A 20,339-nucleotide genomic window follows, 5' to 3' on the forward strand; every position below is an offset into this window, starting at 1 on the left:
GGTTTATAGCATAGTGGCTCTTTTTAAGTGGCCCTATCAGGTTTATAGCATAGTGGCTCTTTTTAAGTGGCCCTATCAGGTTTATAGCATAGTGGCTATTTTTAAGTGGCCCTATCAGGTTTATAGTATAGTGGCTCTTTTTAAGTGGCCCTATCAGGTTTATAGCATAGTGGCTATTTTTAAGTGGCCCTATCAGGTTTATAGCATAGTGGCTCTTTTGAAGTGGCCCTATCAGGTTTATAGCATAGTGGCTCTTTTGAAGTGGCCCTATCAGGTTTATAGCATAGTGGCTCTTTTGAAGTGGCCCTATCAGGTTTATAGCATAGTGGCTCTTTTTAAGTGGCCCTATCAGGTTTATAGCATAGTGGCTCTTTTGAAGTGGCCCTATCAGGTTTATAGCATAGTGGCTCTTTTTAAGTGGCCCTATCAGGTTTATAGCATAGTGGCTCTTTTTAAGTGGCCCTATCAGGTTTATAGCATAGTGGCTCTTTTGAAGTGGCCCTATCAGGTTTATAGCATAGTGGCTCTTTTTAAGTGGCCCTATCAGGTTTATAGCATAGTGGCTCTTTTTAAGTGGCCCTATCAGGTTTATAGCATAGTGGCTCTTTTTAAGTGGCCCTATCAGGTTTATAGCATAGTGGCTCTTTTTAAGTGGCCCTATCAGGTTTATAGCATAGTGGCTCTTTTTAAGTGGCCCTATCAGGTTTATAGCATAGTGGCTCTTTTTAAGTGGCCCTATCAGGTTTATTGCATAGTGGCTCTTTTTAAGTGGCCCTATCAGGTTTATAGCATAGTGGCTCTTTTTAAGTGGCCCTATCAGGTTTATAGCATAGTGGCTATTTTTAAGTGGCCCTATCAGGTTTATAGTATAGTGGCTCTTTTTAAGTGGCCCTATCAGGTTTATAGCATAGTGGCTATTTTTAAGTGGCCCTATCAGGGTTGGGGTTAATTATATTCTAGTCAATTGGGGAGATAATTGAAATTTGATTTATAATATTTAAGTTTTTTCAATGTATAAATTGAACTTCAATTCACTTCCTGATGAGATGGACCCAAACCATGTTAGTTTCTGGTGCACCATAAGAAACATCAGCTCTAAAGCGTAACCTCAATTCTAGATAGTGGGTTGATAGCTGTTTAGGCTGACATATTGTTCTTCTAGGAGCTCAACATTCTTGGCACAGAAGACAGCACTAACGACATAGCCCGTTTCATTGGTATGCTGGACCCCTGGTACGAACGCAACACCTTGAGCCTGCTCAGTCTACCAGCCAACGTGGTGTGTCAGGTAAGACCACATTTTGTGTGACATATCAAATGATGAATATGATTTAAAAAATCATGTGTTGTCTCACCCACAGTCAATGGTGTTCACTGTGTCTTGCAGCAAACCTCGAAGATGGAGTCCGAGTTGTATGATAGTTCCTATGAGGATCGTCTGCCCATCCTGGCTGACCTGGTGTTGTACTACTGTCGCCATGCCACCAGGCCTGCACTGATGCAGCTCTACCAAGCTGAGGTGAGGCCTGGATTCTCTTTCTGTCTCTTTTTCCCTCTCTCTCTCTGTCTCTCTCTATCTCTCTCTTTCTCTCTCTCTCACTCACACACACACAGACACACACACACACCACACATCTCCTACACTCAACCTCCATGTTATAAATTTGTGTGTTGACTGCTTGATGTCCTTGGGGTTGTAGATGACGTTAGCTGGAGGCGAGAGGAGGACAGAGGTTTTCCTTCACTCCCTAGAGTTGGGCCACACCGCAGGGACACGAGCCATCAAGGCTATGGGTATGTACATCTGCCTCAGCCCTGTCTCCTAGCAAACAGCCCATAATAAACAACAGGCAGTTCAGATTTTCCAATTAGAAAATATGCAGCCGGGAGTCCGAGGTCTGGGTGGATTATGGCTATGGGAACATCTGCTGTTTCAATCTATGATTCAGAGACTCAATTTGTCTCATTTGTTCCCCTATGTCGTTTCTTCAATGCTACATGACAGAATCTCTTCCAGCGATTTTTGCTTATTAAAAAACAAAGTGATACTAAATGTATAAATCATCATTCTTCGTATTCATCATCATCAATGATTGATTATTCATCTTCAGCATCATGTTCAGCTCTATGGCTGTATCCTAATAGGAAAGCTCTGTGTTTGTCCTTTTTGTAGGTGCCGCGAGCAAGAGGTTTGGGATCGATGGCGACCGGGAGGCAGTCCCTCTGATGTTAGAGGTGGTTTACAACAGGGTAAGATGGTGTTCAGCAGCTGTTCATCCTTCTAGAAACATACTGACCGTGTCAACTGCAAAATGAATCATCATTATCTTTGCCTGATGCATCTCTGATGTATTTCTCTCTCTCTCTCTCTCTCTCTCTCTCTCTCAGGTGGTCATCAGTGGGAGAAGTCAATGGACGAAGAAAGACAAAGTTTGCACCTCCATCAACCTGACAAAAGCCTGCAAGAATCCAGAGGAACTAGGTGATATAACGACAGCAATAAAATAAACTACAGTAAAATAAAGTTCTGGGTTCATTCATGAATTGGACATTTTTTGGGCCAACGCTTTTTAGAGAGCAGCCAAATCAGTTGTAGGTTTGAAAGTTTGTTTCGTCAACGCAGACATCCTGTTTTGATCCCTTCCTTCCCCCACGGTTTCAGATTCAAAGATGGAGTGCTTGCAGTTGACAATGACAGAAGTACTGAAAAGGCAAAACTCAAACAAATCTAAGAAAGGCTACAATCAGGTGAGCAGGATGTTGTCAGATCGAGTCGGTGCGACTTGCGCACATCAACAACTTCACATAAACCGCCGTGCACTATAACAAACCCAATGTACACTTTCACAGACACGTCGCAGTTTCTACTTTAACAGAGCACGACTTTCACTTGAGGTCTTTTTGTTGTTGTTGTTGTCCAACCCTTTTCCTGTTCACTGGATCTTACATTAATGTGACACACTGCATCCTGTAGCTCAGACAAAAACAGCATTAATGCCACTAATGAATGCTTTTCTATATGTCCGTTGGGCTGGTTTCACAAACACAGATTAACCTAGTCCTAAACGCTTTCACTGGAGATTATCCTTTGATCGTGTTTTTGATCCAGGACTGTGCTTAGTCTGTGTCTGGAAAAACGACCCTTGGAGTCCCATAATATACTTGTATTGCTTCTAATGGCCAGTTTCTACTTGACAGCAACTGAGCGTTACTGAGGTGAAGGTGGACAAGGTGCAGGTCAGTGGGACTGGTAACACCACCTTCGCTGTGTGTCTGGACCAGGATGAGAAGAAGATTTTCCAGGGTGTCACCAGGTACAGGAATACACACACACACACACACACACACACACACACACACACACACACACACACACACACACACACACACACGCACACACGCACGCACACACACACGCACGCACGCACACGCACACAGTCACAGTCTTATACAACTGTGGTCCCATTCAAAATCCTATTTTCCCTAACCCCTAAACCTAACCTGTACCCTAAACCTAACCCTAGCTCCTAATCCTAAAACTACCCTAGCTCCTAACCCTAAACCCCCTAGAAATAGCATTTGACCTTTTGGGAACCAACAAAATGTCCCCAGTTGGTCACATTTTTGTTTTACTATTCTTAGTTAAACACATCCACACAGTCTCCACAAGTAAAGTTAAACACGGCCACACACACACACACTCTGACCACAGTGTCTCTTTCCCTCCCTCCTTCTCTCCCAGGTGTGAAGTATCTGTATGCTACAAGCCTGACAGCTCTACAGACTGGAGGTTAGACCAGGGTCTGTCCGCCCAGATCCAGCCACTCCACCCCACCTTCTGCTCCCTCCTCTGCCTGCCCATAGCCACCTTCAGCGGGGCACAGCCCTGAGAGGGGAAGACTAGCCTTAAAAATATATATATACTTTAATGTATTTATGACACTTTTTTTAGACAGCTGGTAACAGAGGGGATACAACAAGTGTAGACCTTACCGTGAAATGCTTACTTACAAGCCCTTAACCAACAGTGCAGTCTACAGTATGTCATGGAAAAAGCAGGTATTCCTAAAGTGGAGATGAAAAGCCTTGAGTCTGTGGACCAGACTAAAATTAATGGAAGTGACTCTTTTTGGAGCCAAGGGACATTATGGCTGCTGGATGGTTCAGCGAACCATCCTCCTGTGATGACTAACATTGCCTGAGGCCTACAGACCTCCGTTGGGCTAACACAGTCTTGTGACATTCAGGAGATAGGGGTTCAATACCCAGTTGCTAAAATGGACACTATGGATTATGTAAATGATGTACATTTGTATACTATATATTTCTTCCCTCAAAATAACCTCAACATTACACTGTGGCTACGCTGGTATTGGTGCAAGGTATTTGGAAGCACTGAAGTCCTCTCTTCCTGCACTGTAATGAGCAACGGTTTCCTGAAGTGGGACATTTCTGAAATATCACAGTGTCTTCTTTAGACCAGCAGGGGAGTCCATTGTGTTCATTTTCCCACACGAGAGTAACGTATGTCAGGATAATGAGGTAGGAAAAGCAGCCTTTCTCAGGACTCCGCAGACTCACCCAAAAGCAATTATGTTCAATGTTGTTTTTTACATTTGAATGTATACATTTGACATTGTATTAAATAATCCCATTTTGACATTCCATTGTACATAATATAAGATGTATCATACTGAGTAGCACACTGTAATGTTTATTTGACACTGTATTTGACAAAACATAAGATATATTTGGTTTATTTAGCTGATACCGATGACCGCAGGAAAGGACATAGATATTCCAGGATAGATTGACCTGGTGTCATAGACCAGTCTATGGTGCTACAGAATATGCTCATCCAGTCCTTTGTTAATCAGTTGTCTAATTTATTGCTGTCTACAGTTTTGCACTGGCAAAAATGGATATGGTCACAGTAATCAATCATACAGCAGAATAGAATGCACAGTAAAAATGCTTTTAAAAAAGGGTGAGGTTGGTATGTTAGAAATCTTTGTGTTTAAATGGGTAGGACTCTGGGTTTATCCTGACTGTGACCTAACCAGTTTCCCTGTGATGTCAGGAAAACACCACAGACTAGTAATTACACATGCATACCGAGTGTACGAAACATTAAGAACACATTCCTAATATTGAGTTACACCCTCTTTTGCCCTCGCAACAGCCTCAGTCCGTCAGGACATGAACTCTACAAGGTGTCGAAAGCCCTTCCACAGGGATGCTGGCCCATGTTGACTCCAATGCTTCCCACAGTTGTCAAGTTGGCTGGATGTCCTTTGGGTGGTGGACCATTCTTGATACACACAGGAAACTGTGGAGTGTGAAAAACCTATCAGCGTTGCAGTTCTTGACACATGCAAACCGGCACCTTCTATCCTACCCTGTTCAAAGGCACTTAAATATTTTGTCTTGCCCATCGGCTGAATGGCACACAAACAAACAACATCCTTTAACCTGTCGTCTCCCCTTCAACTACACTGATTTTGAAGTGGATTTAACAAGTGACATCAATAAGTGATCATAGCTTTCACCTGGATTCAAATCAAGTCAAACTTTATTTGTCACATGTGCCGGATACAACAAGTGTAGACCTTACCGTGAAATGCTTACTTACAAGCCCTTAACCAACAGTGCAGTCTACAGTATGTCATGGGAAAAGCAGGTATTCCTAAAGTTTTGTACATTCAGTGTATATTGCTATAAGGTTAATTTAACAGACAGATGCAAAATAAACAGAAATGAAAGGTACTGTACATGTAACAAGATATAACAAAATGGTGTTGTCTGGCCCTTCTGTTCTCTCCATATGGTACCAATTTTGATGTTAGTCTTTATTTTGCGTCTTATCAATGACGAATCAATGTTCTAGGAATTGTTTGTATAGTATGACAAATCCTACAAGAAATAAATAATGATGATGAAATAAGATAAAATGGTAGGCTACATTTTTTTAAAACTTGTTTCTCTGGGTATCTTTGAACATACAGTGAGTAACAGTAGGCTGACTTTTAAACAGAGTATCAACTGTGTTAAAAAATCTATTCAAAGATGAGAAACCTCAACCAGCACCAAATACAGGTATATATTGTAGGCCTATTTGATTGGCTAACTCCTATCTAGATCGCCAGGGAAACAATTGAGGCATTGTATTGGTTGAATAAATCCTCTGTGGGCGTTGTCATACTGTACTACCCGGCGTGCTGCTGTCACAGCTGCAACTGTAGCAACGTGTGAAGTTGTATTTTCCCGAGCAATCGACGTCATAGAGATCTTATGGATTTCTTTGCTGAACCTAACGGCAGGTAAATAGTGATCTTGTCCACAGAAAGAAGCTCTCTTAAATGTATGGCGTTTTCGTTTTGTTCGTTTTGAATGGTTTTATAGTAAGATAATTACTCTTGGACCATTGCATGACTCATGTTTTATGTTCAAGTTGCACGGTATTGTAACCTAAATGCTGCAATAATGTTGCGCTGTTGAACTCACCACTGAGATCATGTTGAGCTCTTTTTCTGATATGGTGCCAGGGGAACCAGGCTTTGATGCATATTTCAAAGCTGTAGTCATCCATGCACAATCTATTGTTCTCAGAGTGCCTTTGTATTTTGGGGTTGAGAATTACAAAAACTCATTACAAGATTACTGCATATTTTGTTTGGTTCTACTCGTTTACTGTTGCTGTTTAAGTTTTCCATTGAATGAGAATCAGGTGCATTCTTTATCGGTGTGGCAGTGTGGTACTACACTTAGATAAGGTAACTGAGAGTTCAGAATCTGCCCCACTGTAACCTAACCAGTTCGATAGCGACTCATACAGATATCCCACTCACAAACGATGCATTCAGTATTTCATTGTTTATTGATAGACAGTCGTGAATGAAAAGAATATGGATACATACAGAGTAGACATGGGAAGAGGTTGTTATATTTTGATATTTTTGTTCCATTTTTATTCTTTATAAAAAAAGCTTCTTGCCACCATGCCTGTTCAAACACACTACGCCCGAACTGGAATACACAAAGGACAACAACCGTTTTTTCTCTCTCCTGAGATAACAACGGTATGATAACACAATGCCTGATTGAAGCTCTGGCTCTGTGGGCGATGTGTGTTTTGTATTGGTGAGTCTAAAACACAGCTGTCCAGGGTGTTTTGTATTGGTGAGTCTAAAACACAGCTGTCCAGGGTGTTTTGTATTGGTGAGTCTAAAACACAGCTGTCCAGGGTGTTTTGTATTGGTGAGTCTAAAACACAGCTGTCCAGGGTGTTTTGTATTGGTGAGTCTAAAACACAGCTGTCCAGGGTGTTTTGTATTGGTGAGTCTAAAGCACAGCTGTCCAGGGTGTTTTGTATTGGTGAGTCTAAAGCACAGCTGTCCAGGGTGTTTTGTATTGGTGAGTCTAAAGCACAGCTGTCCAGGGTGTTTTGTATTGGTGAGTCTAAAACACAGCTGTCCAGGGTGTTTTGTATTGGTGAGTCTAAAGCACAGCTGTCCAGGGTGTTTTGTATTGGTGAGTCTAAAACACAGCTGTCCAGGGTGTTTTGTATTGGTGAGTCTAAAGCACAGCTGTCCAGGGTGTTTTGTATTGGTGAGTCTAAAGCACAGCTGTCCAGGGTGTTTTGTATTGGTGAGTCTAAAACACAGCTGTCCAGGGTGTTTTGTATTGGTGAGTCTAAAACACAGCTGTCCAGGGTGTTTTGTATTGGTGAGTCTAAAGCACAGCTGTCCAGGGTGTTTTGTATTGGTGAGTCTAAAACACAGCTGTCCAGGGTGTTTTGTATTGGTGAGTCTAAAGCACAGCTGTCCAGGGTGTTTTGTATTGGTGAGTCTAAAACACAGCTGTCCAGGGTGTTTTGTATTGGTGAGTCTAAAACACAGCTGTCCAGGGTGTTTTGTATTGGTGAGTCTAAAACACAGCTGTCCAGGGTGTTTTGTATTGGTGAGTCTAAAACACAGCTGTCCAGGGTGTTTTGTATTGGTGAGTCTAAAACACAGCTGTCCAGGGTGTTTTGTATTGGTGAGTCTAAAACACAGCTGTCCAGGGTGTTTTGTATTGGTGAGTCTAAAACACAGCTGTCCAGGGTGTTTTGTATTGGTGAGTCTAAAACACAGCTGTCCAGGGTGTTTTGTATTGGTGAGTCTAAAACACAGCTGTCCAGGGTGTTTTGTATTGGTGAGTCTAAAACACAGCTGTCCAGGGTGTTTTGTATTGGTGAGTCTAAAACACAGCTGTCCAGGGTGTTTTGTATTGGTGAGTCTAAAGCACAGCTGTCCAGGGTGTTTTGTATTGGTGAGTCTAAAACACAGCTGTCCAGGGTGTTTTGTATTGGTGAGTCTAAAGCACAGCTGTCCAGGGTGTTTTGTATTGGTGAGTCTAAAACACAGCTGTCCAGGGTGTTTTGTATTGGTGAGTCTAAAACACAGCTGTCCAGGGTGTTTTGTATTGGTGAGTCTAAAGCACAGCTGTCCAGGGTGTTTTGTATTGGTGAGTCTAAAACACAGCTGTCCAGGGTGTTTTGTATTGGTGAGTCTAAAGCACAGCTGTCCAGGGTGTTTTGTATTGGTGAGTCTAAAACACAGCTGTCCAGGGTGTTTTGTATTGGTGAGTCTAAAACACAGCTGTCCAGGGTGTTTTGTATTGGTGAGTCTAAAACACAGCTGTCCAGGGTGTTTTGTATTGGTGAGTCTAAAACACAGCTGTCCAGGGTGTTTTGTATTGGTGAGTCTAAAGCACAGCTGTCCAGGGTGTTTTGTATTGGTGAGTCTAAAACACAGCTGTCCAGGGTGTTTTGTATTGGTGAGTCTAAAACACAGCTGTCCAGGGTGTTTTGTATTGGTGAGTCTAAAACACAGCTGTCCAGGGTGTTTTGTATTGGTGAGTCTAAAGCACAGCTGTCCAGGGTGTTTTGTATTGGTGAGTCTAAAGCACAGCTGTCCAGGGTGTTTTGTATTGGTGAGTCTAAAGCACAGCTGTCCAGGGTGTTTTGTATTGGTGAGTCTAAAACACAGCTGTCCAGGGTGTTTTGTATTGGTGAGTCTAAAGCACAGCTGTCCAGGGTGTTTTGTATTGGTGAGTCTAAAACACAGCTGTCCAGGGTGTTTTGTATTGGTGAGTCTAAAGCACAGCTGTCCAGGGTGTTTTGTATTGGTGAGTCTAAAACACAGCTGTCCAGGGTGTTTTGTATTGGTGAGTCTAAAACACAGCTGTCCAGGGTGTTTTGTATTGGTGAGTCTAAAGCACAGCTGTCCAGGGTGTTTTGTATTGGTGAGTCTAAAACACAGCTGTCCAGGGTGTTTTGTATTGGTGAGTCTAAAGCACAGCTGTCCAGGGTGTTTTGTATTGGTGAGTCTAAAACACAGCTGTCCAGGGTGTTTTGTATTGGTGAGTCTAAAACACAGCTGTCCAGGGTGTTTTGTATTGGTGAGTCTAAAACACAGCTGTCCAGGGTGTTTTGTATTGGTGAGTCTAAAACACAGCTGTCCAGGGTGTTTTGTATTGGTGAGTCTAAAACACAGCTGTCCAGGGTGTTTTGTATTGGTGAGTCTAAAACACAGCTGTCCAGGGTGTTTTGTATTGGTGAGTCTAAAACACAGCTGTCCAGGGTGTTTTGTATTGGTGAGTCTAAAACACAGCTGTCCAGGGTGTTTTGTATTGGTGAGTCTAAAACACAGCTGTCCAGGGTGTTTTGTATTGGTGAGTCTAAAACACAGCTGTCCAGGGTGTTTTGTATTGGTGAGTCTAAAACACAGCTGTCCAGGGTGTTTTGTATTGGTGAGTCTAAAGCACAGCTGTCCAGGGTGTTTTGTATTGGTGAGTCTAAAACACAGCTGTCCAGGGTGTTTTGTATTGGTGAGTCTAAAGCACAGCTGTCCAGGGTGTTTTGTATTGGTGAGTCTAAAACACAGCTGTCCAGGGTGTTTTGTATTGGTGAGTCTAAAACACAGCTGTCCAGGGTGTTTTGTATTGGTGAGTCTAAAGCACAGCTGTCCAGGGTGTTTTGTATTGGTGAGTCTAAAACACAGCTGTCCAGGGTGTTTTGTATTGGTGAGTCTAAAGCACAGCTGTCCAGGGTGTTTTGTATTGGTGAGTCTAAAACACAGCTGTCCAGGGTGTTTTGTATTGGTGAGTCTAAAGCACAGCTGTCCAGGGTGTTTTGTATTGGTGAGTCTAAAACACAGCTGTCCAGGGTGTTTTGTATTGGTGAGTCTAAAGCACAGCTGTCCAGGGTGTTTTGTATTGGTGAGTCTAAAACACAGCTGTCCAGGGTGTTTTGTATTGGTGAGTCTAAAACACAGCTGTCCAGGGTGTTTTGTATTGGTGAGTCTAAAGCACAGCTGTCCAGGGTGTTTTGTATTGGTGAGTCTAAAACACAGCTGTCCAGGGTGTTTTGTATTGGTGAGTCTAAAGCACAGCTGTCCAGGGTGTTTTGTATTGGTGAGTCTAAAACACAGCTGTCCAGGGTGTTTTGTATTGGTGAGTCTAAAACACAGCTGTCCAGGGTGTTTTGTATTGGTGAGTCTAAAGCACAGCTGTCCAGGGTGCATTTCCTCAAGTTTCCCTGTTTTAGATTCAGGTTTCCTGGTCGTTCTGGGTAGTTCTGGGATGAATGGTGGCCTGGTCCCAGATCGGTTTATGCTGTCTTGCCAACTCATATGATCAACAGTCAACAAGACAGCACAAACAGATCTGGAACCAGGCTAGATGCGTGATTGGTTGTTGGTGATGTTGTTTGGGCAGGGTTCAAATTACTCATCTGGTGTTGGTGCCCATTTCCAGCTAATTTAATTACATTGTTACTAAACCGGTATATGAGCAAATGAAAGATGCACTATGCAGAAATCACTCCACCAATTGCTGGATCAATGTTTATATTCCGTGAACTTATGTGGGTTCCCAAGTTTATATTTTAAATGATTTATCGTGGTGCTCTGATTTGTCATGGGAATGCCCATAAACCCTGGCCACCCCTGAAAATGGACCCTCAATGGTATGGCCCATTGGCTTGGGTCTTCTGTATGGGATGCTGGTAGTGTACATAGCTGAGGAGAGCTTAGGCAGTGTCATTATAGGTAAAGCCCTCTGTCTCAATGGGTTTGCAAAGTAGCAACCCAGGAGTCACTGGGTCCAAACACTCTAAGTTTATGGCATGCCTATGTTGATATAAATCAAGAGTGGCCCCAGTGGGAATATGGTAGCCTTGGTGCCAGTCTGTTCCACTGTGCCTGGTTTCCTTATGGAGAGCAGTAACACACTGGCACCCAGGCTAAGAGTCTGGCATTAGAAATTAATATTTAGCCTCCTAGTTTAACTGAAGAATTGTAAATTGAAATGCTACCTTACTCACGGTCTAAGCCTGACACTATGAGCACATTGAGGTGACAGGCAAACCACAGACACACTTCAGCTCAGACGCTCTTCAGTTTTATTTCAACAACACACCACCCGTTTGTTTTCCTAAAGAAGAATATAAAAACAAAGGGCCACACCTTTGGCATCGTCATGTGCAAAGCCTCCTGGGAGGTTGTCTCCACAATGGCTCGACATGCTCCCTGCCAAGTAAGTGTTTGTGTGTGTGTGCGTATGTGTGTGTTGCGACCACGTCTAGTCTGACGCCCTGCGTGCGTCCTGCCCCAGTGGAGGATAGATTGCATTACACCAAACAACCTCCCTCGATAAATGTTTACGTGGTCATTATAACATGGCTTTATAATGACCACGTACAGCAGCAGTGTCTGTCAAAACCAGCCCTACTAGAATCTACAGAACCTTAGGCATTCAATGGAAAAATGACATTACTAGCCTGGAATCCACAAGCACCCTTGTTACTGAGTTGTCACAAGGCTGTAGTGTGTGGCTATGGTAACAACCTTGATTTCAAGCCTGGATTTTTGCCTGGGAAGAACAGGTTAAGCATTATATTTCCCGTTAAGGAATGAATGGGAAACCGTTAAGTGCAACGTTCTTATCACTTTGATAAGAGGGAGGCCATACACTTGATATCGTGCAAATGGTATCATTTCAAAACCTTGTTGTAAAAAAGCATAGTCACGATGAACCAGCATCAAAAGTAGGTTCTGTACTGTAGGTCTTTGTGGAAGTTGAATAGTTGCCATGGCTATAAAGTGTCGTATTTCTTTTTGGTTAGGTTTACAGTAGTTTTTGTGTGTGCTTGTGTGAACATGGTTGCATCCATGCGTTCACATGCATATTTGTGCATGCATGTGTGTGTACTGTACTGTACAGTACAGTTGGCCCCTGAGTGCTGGTGCCCAAACAACAACCACCTCAGGAGCGACATCCTCAGGTGACCCTCTGTACAGGGGCTTACCCAATTCACACCTATAGACCCCCTGGGGACCCCCCCTGAGGACCCCCCCCCTCCCCCCTATACCCACCCTCTTCCTCCATCCAGCCTGATGGTTTTAGCACATGGGGTATAAATGTCTCCCTCCTGAATGTGTGTGTGTGTGTGTGTGTGTGTGTGTGTGTGTGTGTGTGTGTGTGTGTGTGCTTGTGCGTGTGTGCGCGCGTGCGTGCGTGCGTGTGTGCGTGTGTGTGTGTGTGTGTGTGTGTGTGCGTGCGTGTGCATGCTCATGCGTGGGTCGGACGCAATGTGATAGGGGATGGAAGCTTAGTGGTCTTGAAACACTTCCTCACATTGTTCCTGCTGCGAATGCAGGAAATATCCTTGATTGATATCCCCCCTCACACCAGCAGCATAGAGGGTGCATCTGAAATGCCACCCTATTCCCTGTATGTAGAATGCACTACTTTTAGGACATAGCCTATGTTTATTTTCTCACAGGCACTTCTACCACTGGTGGAGGAGAATCATTGACCAGTTTATCTTGTATGGGTTATGGTTACGTAAGGTGTTTATGGGTCAGAGGGGTTGGATTTAGATTATTGCTTAGTTTGATGGAGAGAAATACTGTTGGTTTTCAATGGTGTCACTTTTAGATTTTTTTCTGTACATGGTGCCTTGTTTTTTATGGAAATGATCAAAGAACAACATTTGCACTATTTGTTACTGTACTGGTTTCCAACAAAAACAAAACCTGGCAGCTCAGTAGAGTGGTCACAAGCTGGCACAGCCACAAGGTCATAAAATCTGTTTTTAAACTTAACCCTAACCTTAACCACACTGCTAATCCTAACCTTAACCACACTGCTAACCCTAACCTTAACCACACTGCTAATCCTAACCTTAACCACACTGCTAACCCTAACCTTAAAGCACATTTTTGTTTTCATTCATTTTTACCATGTAGCGAAGTTTGACTTTGCAGCTGGCCTGTCTAAGGGGAAATCACTCAGTTCTGCCTCCAGGACAAGACTAATGACAATAAGCATCAACTTGCTTGTGACGTGAGGCATTGCTCAACGACATATTGTAGCAACACAATTTAAGAGTTACTTTAGCTGGGACATTTCTTGGCTTATCTCATGAAAGGAATGTTTTAGCGGACTATTTGGACACTGTGCTTGCCTGGTTTTTCAACTGTGACATAATAACGACTCTACACGAGACTAGGTACTTCCCTGGGTTTTGTATAGAGGGACATGTGAGCCTGCAGTATATACATTGTTTTGCTGCTCAATGTCCTTACGTGGGGATTTCAAGGCTCAACATACGTTATCATACATTACATCTCAGCCATGGACTCTACACCTGTATAGTCCTGCACAGTACTTTTTATAAAGTGCGTGTGTGCTCGTGCGTTCATGAGTGTGTGTGTTTATGAAACCTTAATCATACACCTGAGTAACCCTGCACGTACTGTAGGGCGTTTATAGGTATGTGATCATGTGAAAGGGGCGTGGCTAGCTGGGTAAACGCAGGTGTGACTGAAGTAACGGGAAAGGGTTGTAACCGGGCAGAGAGATTATCAAACTGGATGGGTCGGATTACTGAGCCCTGTGTGACTCCACTCCTGCAGTATCTATCAGATTTATACAACTTGCTTTTCTTTTGTCTTTGTTATGGGAAGTCATTGTGAGTGCAGTGCCCTTAAAGAGTGAATTACTGCATACAAATATTTCTGGTCTTCAAACTCTTTACCTCCTTGAGGATCACATCTGTTTTTAGCCATGTACCATGTACAATTATACAGTCTGATAAGGGTCTGTTTGATTGTATTGTAGCACATTGTTTGTGAGTGTTCATGTCCACTTGAAGCCTGGGGTTTTGGGGTGGTAGAGCACTCCCCTCTGCAAACTTGGACTTCAGTCTTGTACTTCTTTCTTGAAGTACGAGCTTTTACCATTGGTTTTGGCGACTCTTATCAAAAGCTCCAAATCTCATCCACAGGCAGAGCTCTAGTTGTGTGCCACTTGAAACACCCATATCAAATCTACACGATATACAGACCTAGAATTGTCTGCAGATCACTCATTGTTGCGACGCGTACACTTCCTCTCTCAGTCTGCAAGGACATGAATAATTAGTGCAGAAACTGACATTTTTGAATTTACCTACTTATTTTAGGCTCTTAATTTGGCAACGCTTGAATGAAACCTCTGGGGCACGCGCACACACACACACACACACACACACACACACACACACACACACACACACACACACACGCATACACACACACGCATACACACACACGCATACACACACACACACACACACACACAAACACACACACACACACACACACACACACACACACACACACACACACACACACACACACACACACACACACACACACACACACACACACGCACTCCAACCTAAATATAGCCTGTCGTGTGTGGTGCAACCCTACGCATTCACACAGAGAGGAAATGTCTCAGGTCCTGTACTCCCTCCGCACGTTAAGTGTTAAAAAAAACATTATGTTAGTGTGTCTGTGAGAGACGGAGGGTATGGAAGAGAGAGAGTGAGGGAGGATGGAGAGAGAGAAATGGCGAGGGAGTGAAGGACAGTGTAGAGAGAGAGAGAGAGAGAGAGAGAGAGAGAGAGAGAGAGAGAGAGAGAGAGAGAGATAGCCTATGTTTATTTTCTCACAGGCACTTCTACCACTGGTGGAGGAGAATCATTGACCAGTTTATCTTGTATGGGTTATGGTTACGTAAGGTGTTTATGGGTCAGAGGGGTTGGATTTAGATTATTGCTTAGTTTGATGGAGAGAAATACTGTTGGTTTTCAATGGTGTCACTTTTAGAGTTTTTTCTGTACATGGTGCCTTGTTTTTTATGGAAATGATCGAAGAACAACATTTGCACTATTTGTTACTGTACTGGTTTCCAACAAAAAAAAAACCTTTGTAGTGTTAGTTTGTGACGTGCGGTTTTAGCATTTTTCGTCATGAATCTTGTTGTGGAGGCAGCTCTGTAGAGTGGTCACAAGCTGGCACAGCCACAAGGTCATAAAATCTGTTTTTAAACTTAACCCTAACCTTAACCACACTGCTAATCCTAACCTTAACCACACTGCTAACCCTAACCTTAACCACACTGCTAACCCTAACCTTAACCACACTGCTAATCCTAACCTTAACCACACTGCTAACCCTAACCTTAACCACACTGCTAATCCTAACCTTAACCACACTGCTAACCCTAACCTTAACCACACTGCTAATCCTAACCTTAACCACACTGCTAATCCTAACCTTAACCACACTGCTAATCCTAACCTTAACCACACTGCTAATCCTAACCTTAACCACACTGCTAACCCTAACCTTAACCACACTGCTAACCCTAACCTTAACCACACTGCTAATCCTAACCTTAACCACACTGCTAACCCTAACCTTAACCACACTGCTAATCCTAACCTTAACCACACTGCTAATCCTAACCTTAACCACACTGCTAATCCTAACCTTAACCACACTGCTAATCCTAACCTTAACCACACTGCTAACCCTAACCTTAACCACACTGCTAACCCTAACCTTAACCACACTGCTAATCCTAACCTTAACCACACTGCTAATCCTAACCTTAACCACACTGCTAATCCTGACCTTAACCACACTGCTAACCCTAACCTTAACCACACTGCTAACCCTAACCTTAACCACACTGCTAATCCTAACCTTAACCACACTGCTAACCCTAACCTTAACCACACTGCTAATCCTAACCTTAACCACACTGCTAATCCTAACCTTAACCACACTGCTAATCCTAACCTTAACCACACTGCTAATCCTAACCTTAACCACACTGCTAACCCTAACCTTAACCACACTGCTAACCCTAACCTTAACCACACTGCTAATCCTAACCTTAACCACACTGCTAATCCTAACCTTAACCACACTGCTAATCCTAACCTTAACCACACTGTTAATCCTAACCTTAACCACACTGCTAATCCTAACCTTAACCACACTGCTAACCCTAACCTTAACCACACTGCTAATCCTAACCTTAACCACACTGCTAATCCTAACCTTAACCACACTGCTAATCCTAACCTTAACCACACTGCTAATCCTAACCTTAACCACACTGCTAATCCTAACCTTAACCACACTGCTAACTCTAACCTTAACCGCACTGCTAATCCTAACCTTAACCGCACTGCTAATCCTAACCTTAACCACACTGCTAACCCTAACCTTAACCACACTGCTAATCCTAACCTTAACCACACTGCTAACCCTAACCTTAACACCACTGCTAACCCTAACCTTAACCACACTGCTAACCCTAACCTTAACCACACTGCTAATCCTAACCTTAACCACACTGCTAATCCTAACCTTAACCACACTGCTAATCCTAACCTTAACCACACTGCTAACCCTAACCTTAACCACACTGCTAATCCTAACCTTAACCACACTGCTAACCCTAACCTTAACCACACTGCTAACCCTAACCTTAACCACACTGCTAATCCTAACCTTAACCACACTGCTAATCCTAACCTTAACCACACTGCTAATCCTAACCTTAACCACACTGCTAACCCTAACCTTAACCACACTGCTAACCCTAACCTTAACCACACTGCTAACCCTAACCTTAACCACACTGCTAACCCTAACCTTAACCACACTGCTAATCCTAACCTTAACCACACTGCTAACCCTAACCTTAACCACACTGCTAATCCTAACCTTAACCACACTGCTAACCCTAACCTTAACCACACTGCTAACCCTAACCTTAACCACACTGCTAACCCTAACCTTAACCACACTGCTAATCCTAACCTTAACCACACTGCTAACCCTAACCTTAACCACACTGCTAATCCTAACCTTAACCACACTGCTAACCCTAACCTTAACCACACTGCTAATCCTAACCTTAACCACACTGCTAATCCTAACCTTAACCACACTGCTAACCCTAACCTTAACCACACTGCTAATCCTAACCTTAACCACACTGCTAATCCTAACCTTAACCACACTGCTAACCCTAACCTTAACCACACTGCTAATCCTAACCTTAACCACACTGCTAACCCTAACCTTAACCATACTGCTAACCCTAACCTTAACCACACTGCTAATCCTAACCTTAACCACACTGCTAACCCTAACCTTAACCACACTGCTAATCCTAACCTTAACCACACTGCTAACCCTAACCTTAACCACACTGCTAACCCTAACCTTAACCACACTGCTAACCCTAACCTTAACCACACTGCTAATCCTAACCTTAACCACACTGCTAACCCTAACCTTAACCACACTGCTAACCCTAACCTTAACCACACTGCTAATCCTAACCTTAACCACACTGCTAACCCTAACCTTAACCACACTGCTAACCCTAACCTTAACCACACTGCTAATCCTAACCTTAACCACACTGCTAACCCTAACCTTAACCACACTGCTAACCCTAACCTTAACCACACTGCTAATCCTAACCTTAACCACACTGCTAACCCTAACCTTAACCACACTGCTAACCCTAACCTTAACCACACTGCTAATCCTAACCTTAACCACACTTCTAACCCTAACCTTAACCACACTGCTAATCCTAACCTTAACCACACTGCTAATCCTAACCTTAACCACACTGCTAATTCTAACCTTAACCACACTGCTAACCCTAACCTTAACCACACTGCTAACCCTAACCTTAACCACACTGCTAATCCTAACCTTAACCACACTGCTAACCCTAACCTTAACCACACTGCTAATCCTAACCTTAACCACACTGCTAATCCTAACCTTAACCACACTGCTAACCCTAACCTTAACCACACTGCTAATCCTAACCTTAACCACACTGCTAATCCTAACCTTAACCACACTGCTAATCCTAACCTTAACCACACTGCTAATCCTAACCTTAACCACACTGCTAACCCTAACCTTAACCACACTGCTAATCCTAACCTTAACCACACTGCTAATCCTAACCTTAACCACACTGCTAATCCTAACCTTAACCACACTGCTAACCCTAACCTTAACCACACTGCTAATCCTAACCTTAACCACACTGCTAATCCTAACCTTAACCACACTGCTAATCCTAACCTTAACCACACTGCTAATCCTAACCTTAACCACACTGCTAACCCTAACCTTAACCACACTGCTAACCCTAACCTTAACCACACTGCTAACCCTAACCTTAACCACACTGCTAATCCTAACCTTAACCACACTGCTAACCCTAACCTTAACCACACTGCTAACCCTAACCTTAACCACACTGCTAACCCTAACCTTAACCACACTGCTAATCCTAACCTTAACCACACTGCTAACCCTAACCTTAACCACACTGCTAACCCTAACCTTAACCACACTGCTAACCCTAACCTTAACCACACTGCTAATCCTAACCTTAACCACACTGCTAACCCTAACCTTAACCACACTGCTAACCCTAACCTTAACCACACTGCTAACCCTAACCTTAACCACACTGCTAACCCTAACCTTAAAGCACATTTTTGTTTTCATTCATTTTTACCATGTAGCGAAGTTTGACTTTGCAGCTGGCCTGTCTAAGGGGAAATCACTCAGTTCTGCCTCCAGGACAAGACTAATGACAATAAGCATCAACTTGCTTGTGACGTGAGGCATTGCTAAACGACATATTGTAGCAACGCAATTTAAGAGTTACTTTAGCTGGGACATTTCTTGGCTTATCTCATGAAAGGAATGTTTTAGCGAACTATTTGGACACTGTGCTTGCCTGGTTTTTCAACTGTGACATAATAACGACTCTACACAAGACTAGGTACTTCCCTGGGTTTTGTATAGAGGGACATGTGAGCCTGCAGTATATACATTGTTTTGCTGCTCAATGTCCTTACGTGGGGATTTCAAGGCTCAAGCCACACGCACCGCACCCCCCCCACCCCCCACCCCAATGACTATATTCTCTCTCTCTCTCTCTCTCTCTCTCTCTCTCTCTCTCTCGCTGGCCCTTCCTGCTTTCAGAGGAATTACAGTTGCAAACTAATTCATATGACCCAGTTCTACAGACTGAAGCTCTACAGGCAGATGTTAACAGGATTCCTCCTACCTGCAGTGGAAACAGAGAGCAGGCACTGAGCAAGCTCTGTCCTGTAAATAATAGGCAGGGCTGGAAGAAGGTAGTTTACTTTACACTGCCAGGCTGTGGTATGTCTGTGTCCTTGTTGTCATCCGCAGGAGCATACCAGCCAACCCTGTTCATCCCTTTACTGGGTACTGCCACTCTACATATTTCTATCTGAATGTTCCAAAACGTTGCATCCAGGTTGTTAGCTATAGCTCGCTACTGAAATAACCATTTGTTTAGGCTACACCTTGTCATGTTAACGGTCTGGTCCGCAAGTAGCAGAGTTTTAGAATGGCCAGCGATATGCTTTATGAATGTAAAATGCAGGCCGCCAATGCACCATAGACAGAAAAGAATTGTAGCACCGGTATTACCGGTATTACAGTATCTTTTGAACGGTAATCTCTCAAGTCATTTTCTCTGAGGAAAAGAGGGAGACTTGGCTCCACTGGTTACAGAACCTGGCTTTGAAACGCAGTGGGAGGGTTGAGTGAGACTACAAATTCAAAGACAGCCTACTTTTCTATACTCAAAGGAGAGAAAATCATCACTAGACATCGCTCATTTCGTAAATCAGAACGTTTGGCCCGTAAACGGATTACAAGGACTAAGCCCAGGTCATACATTACATCTCAGCCATGGACTCTACACCTGTATAGTCCTGCACAGTACTTTTTATAGAGTGCGTGTGCGCTTGTGCGTTCATGAGTGTGTGTGTGTGTGTTTATGAAACCTTAATCATACACCTGAGTAACCCTGCACGTATAGGTATGGTATGTGATCATGTGAAAGGGGCGTGGCTAGCTGGGTAAACG

General features: G+C 43.3%; 1 protein-coding gene across 1 annotated transcript; it reads left to right on the top strand.

The window, feature by feature from the left end:
* Positions 1-1,194: 1,194 nt before the first annotated feature.
* Positions 1,195-5,936, top strand: LOC139399967 (phosphoinositide 3-kinase regulatory subunit 5-like). Its single transcript, XM_071145103.1, has 8 exons — positions 1,195-1,288; positions 1,388-1,519; positions 1,701-1,794; positions 2,174-2,250; positions 2,389-2,482; positions 2,663-2,748; positions 3,199-3,314; positions 3,743-5,936. Exons 1-8 carry the CDS (start codon positions 1,220-1,222, stop codon positions 3,888-3,890), a joined length of 816 nt encoding a protein of 271 aa, XP_071001204.1. The 5' UTR covers positions 1,195-1,219; the 3' UTR covers positions 3,891-5,936.
* The last annotated feature ends 14,403 nt before the right edge of the window (positions 5,937-20,339 follow it).

Source organism: Oncorhynchus clarkii, unplaced genomic scaffold (genome assembly GCF_045791955.1).
Source record: "Oncorhynchus clarkii lewisi isolate Uvic-CL-2024 unplaced genomic scaffold, UVic_Ocla_1.0 unplaced_contig_9814_pilon_pilon, whole genome shotgun sequence".
Taxonomy (NCBI): Eukaryota; Metazoa; Chordata; class Actinopteri; order Salmoniformes; family Salmonidae; genus Oncorhynchus; species Oncorhynchus clarkii.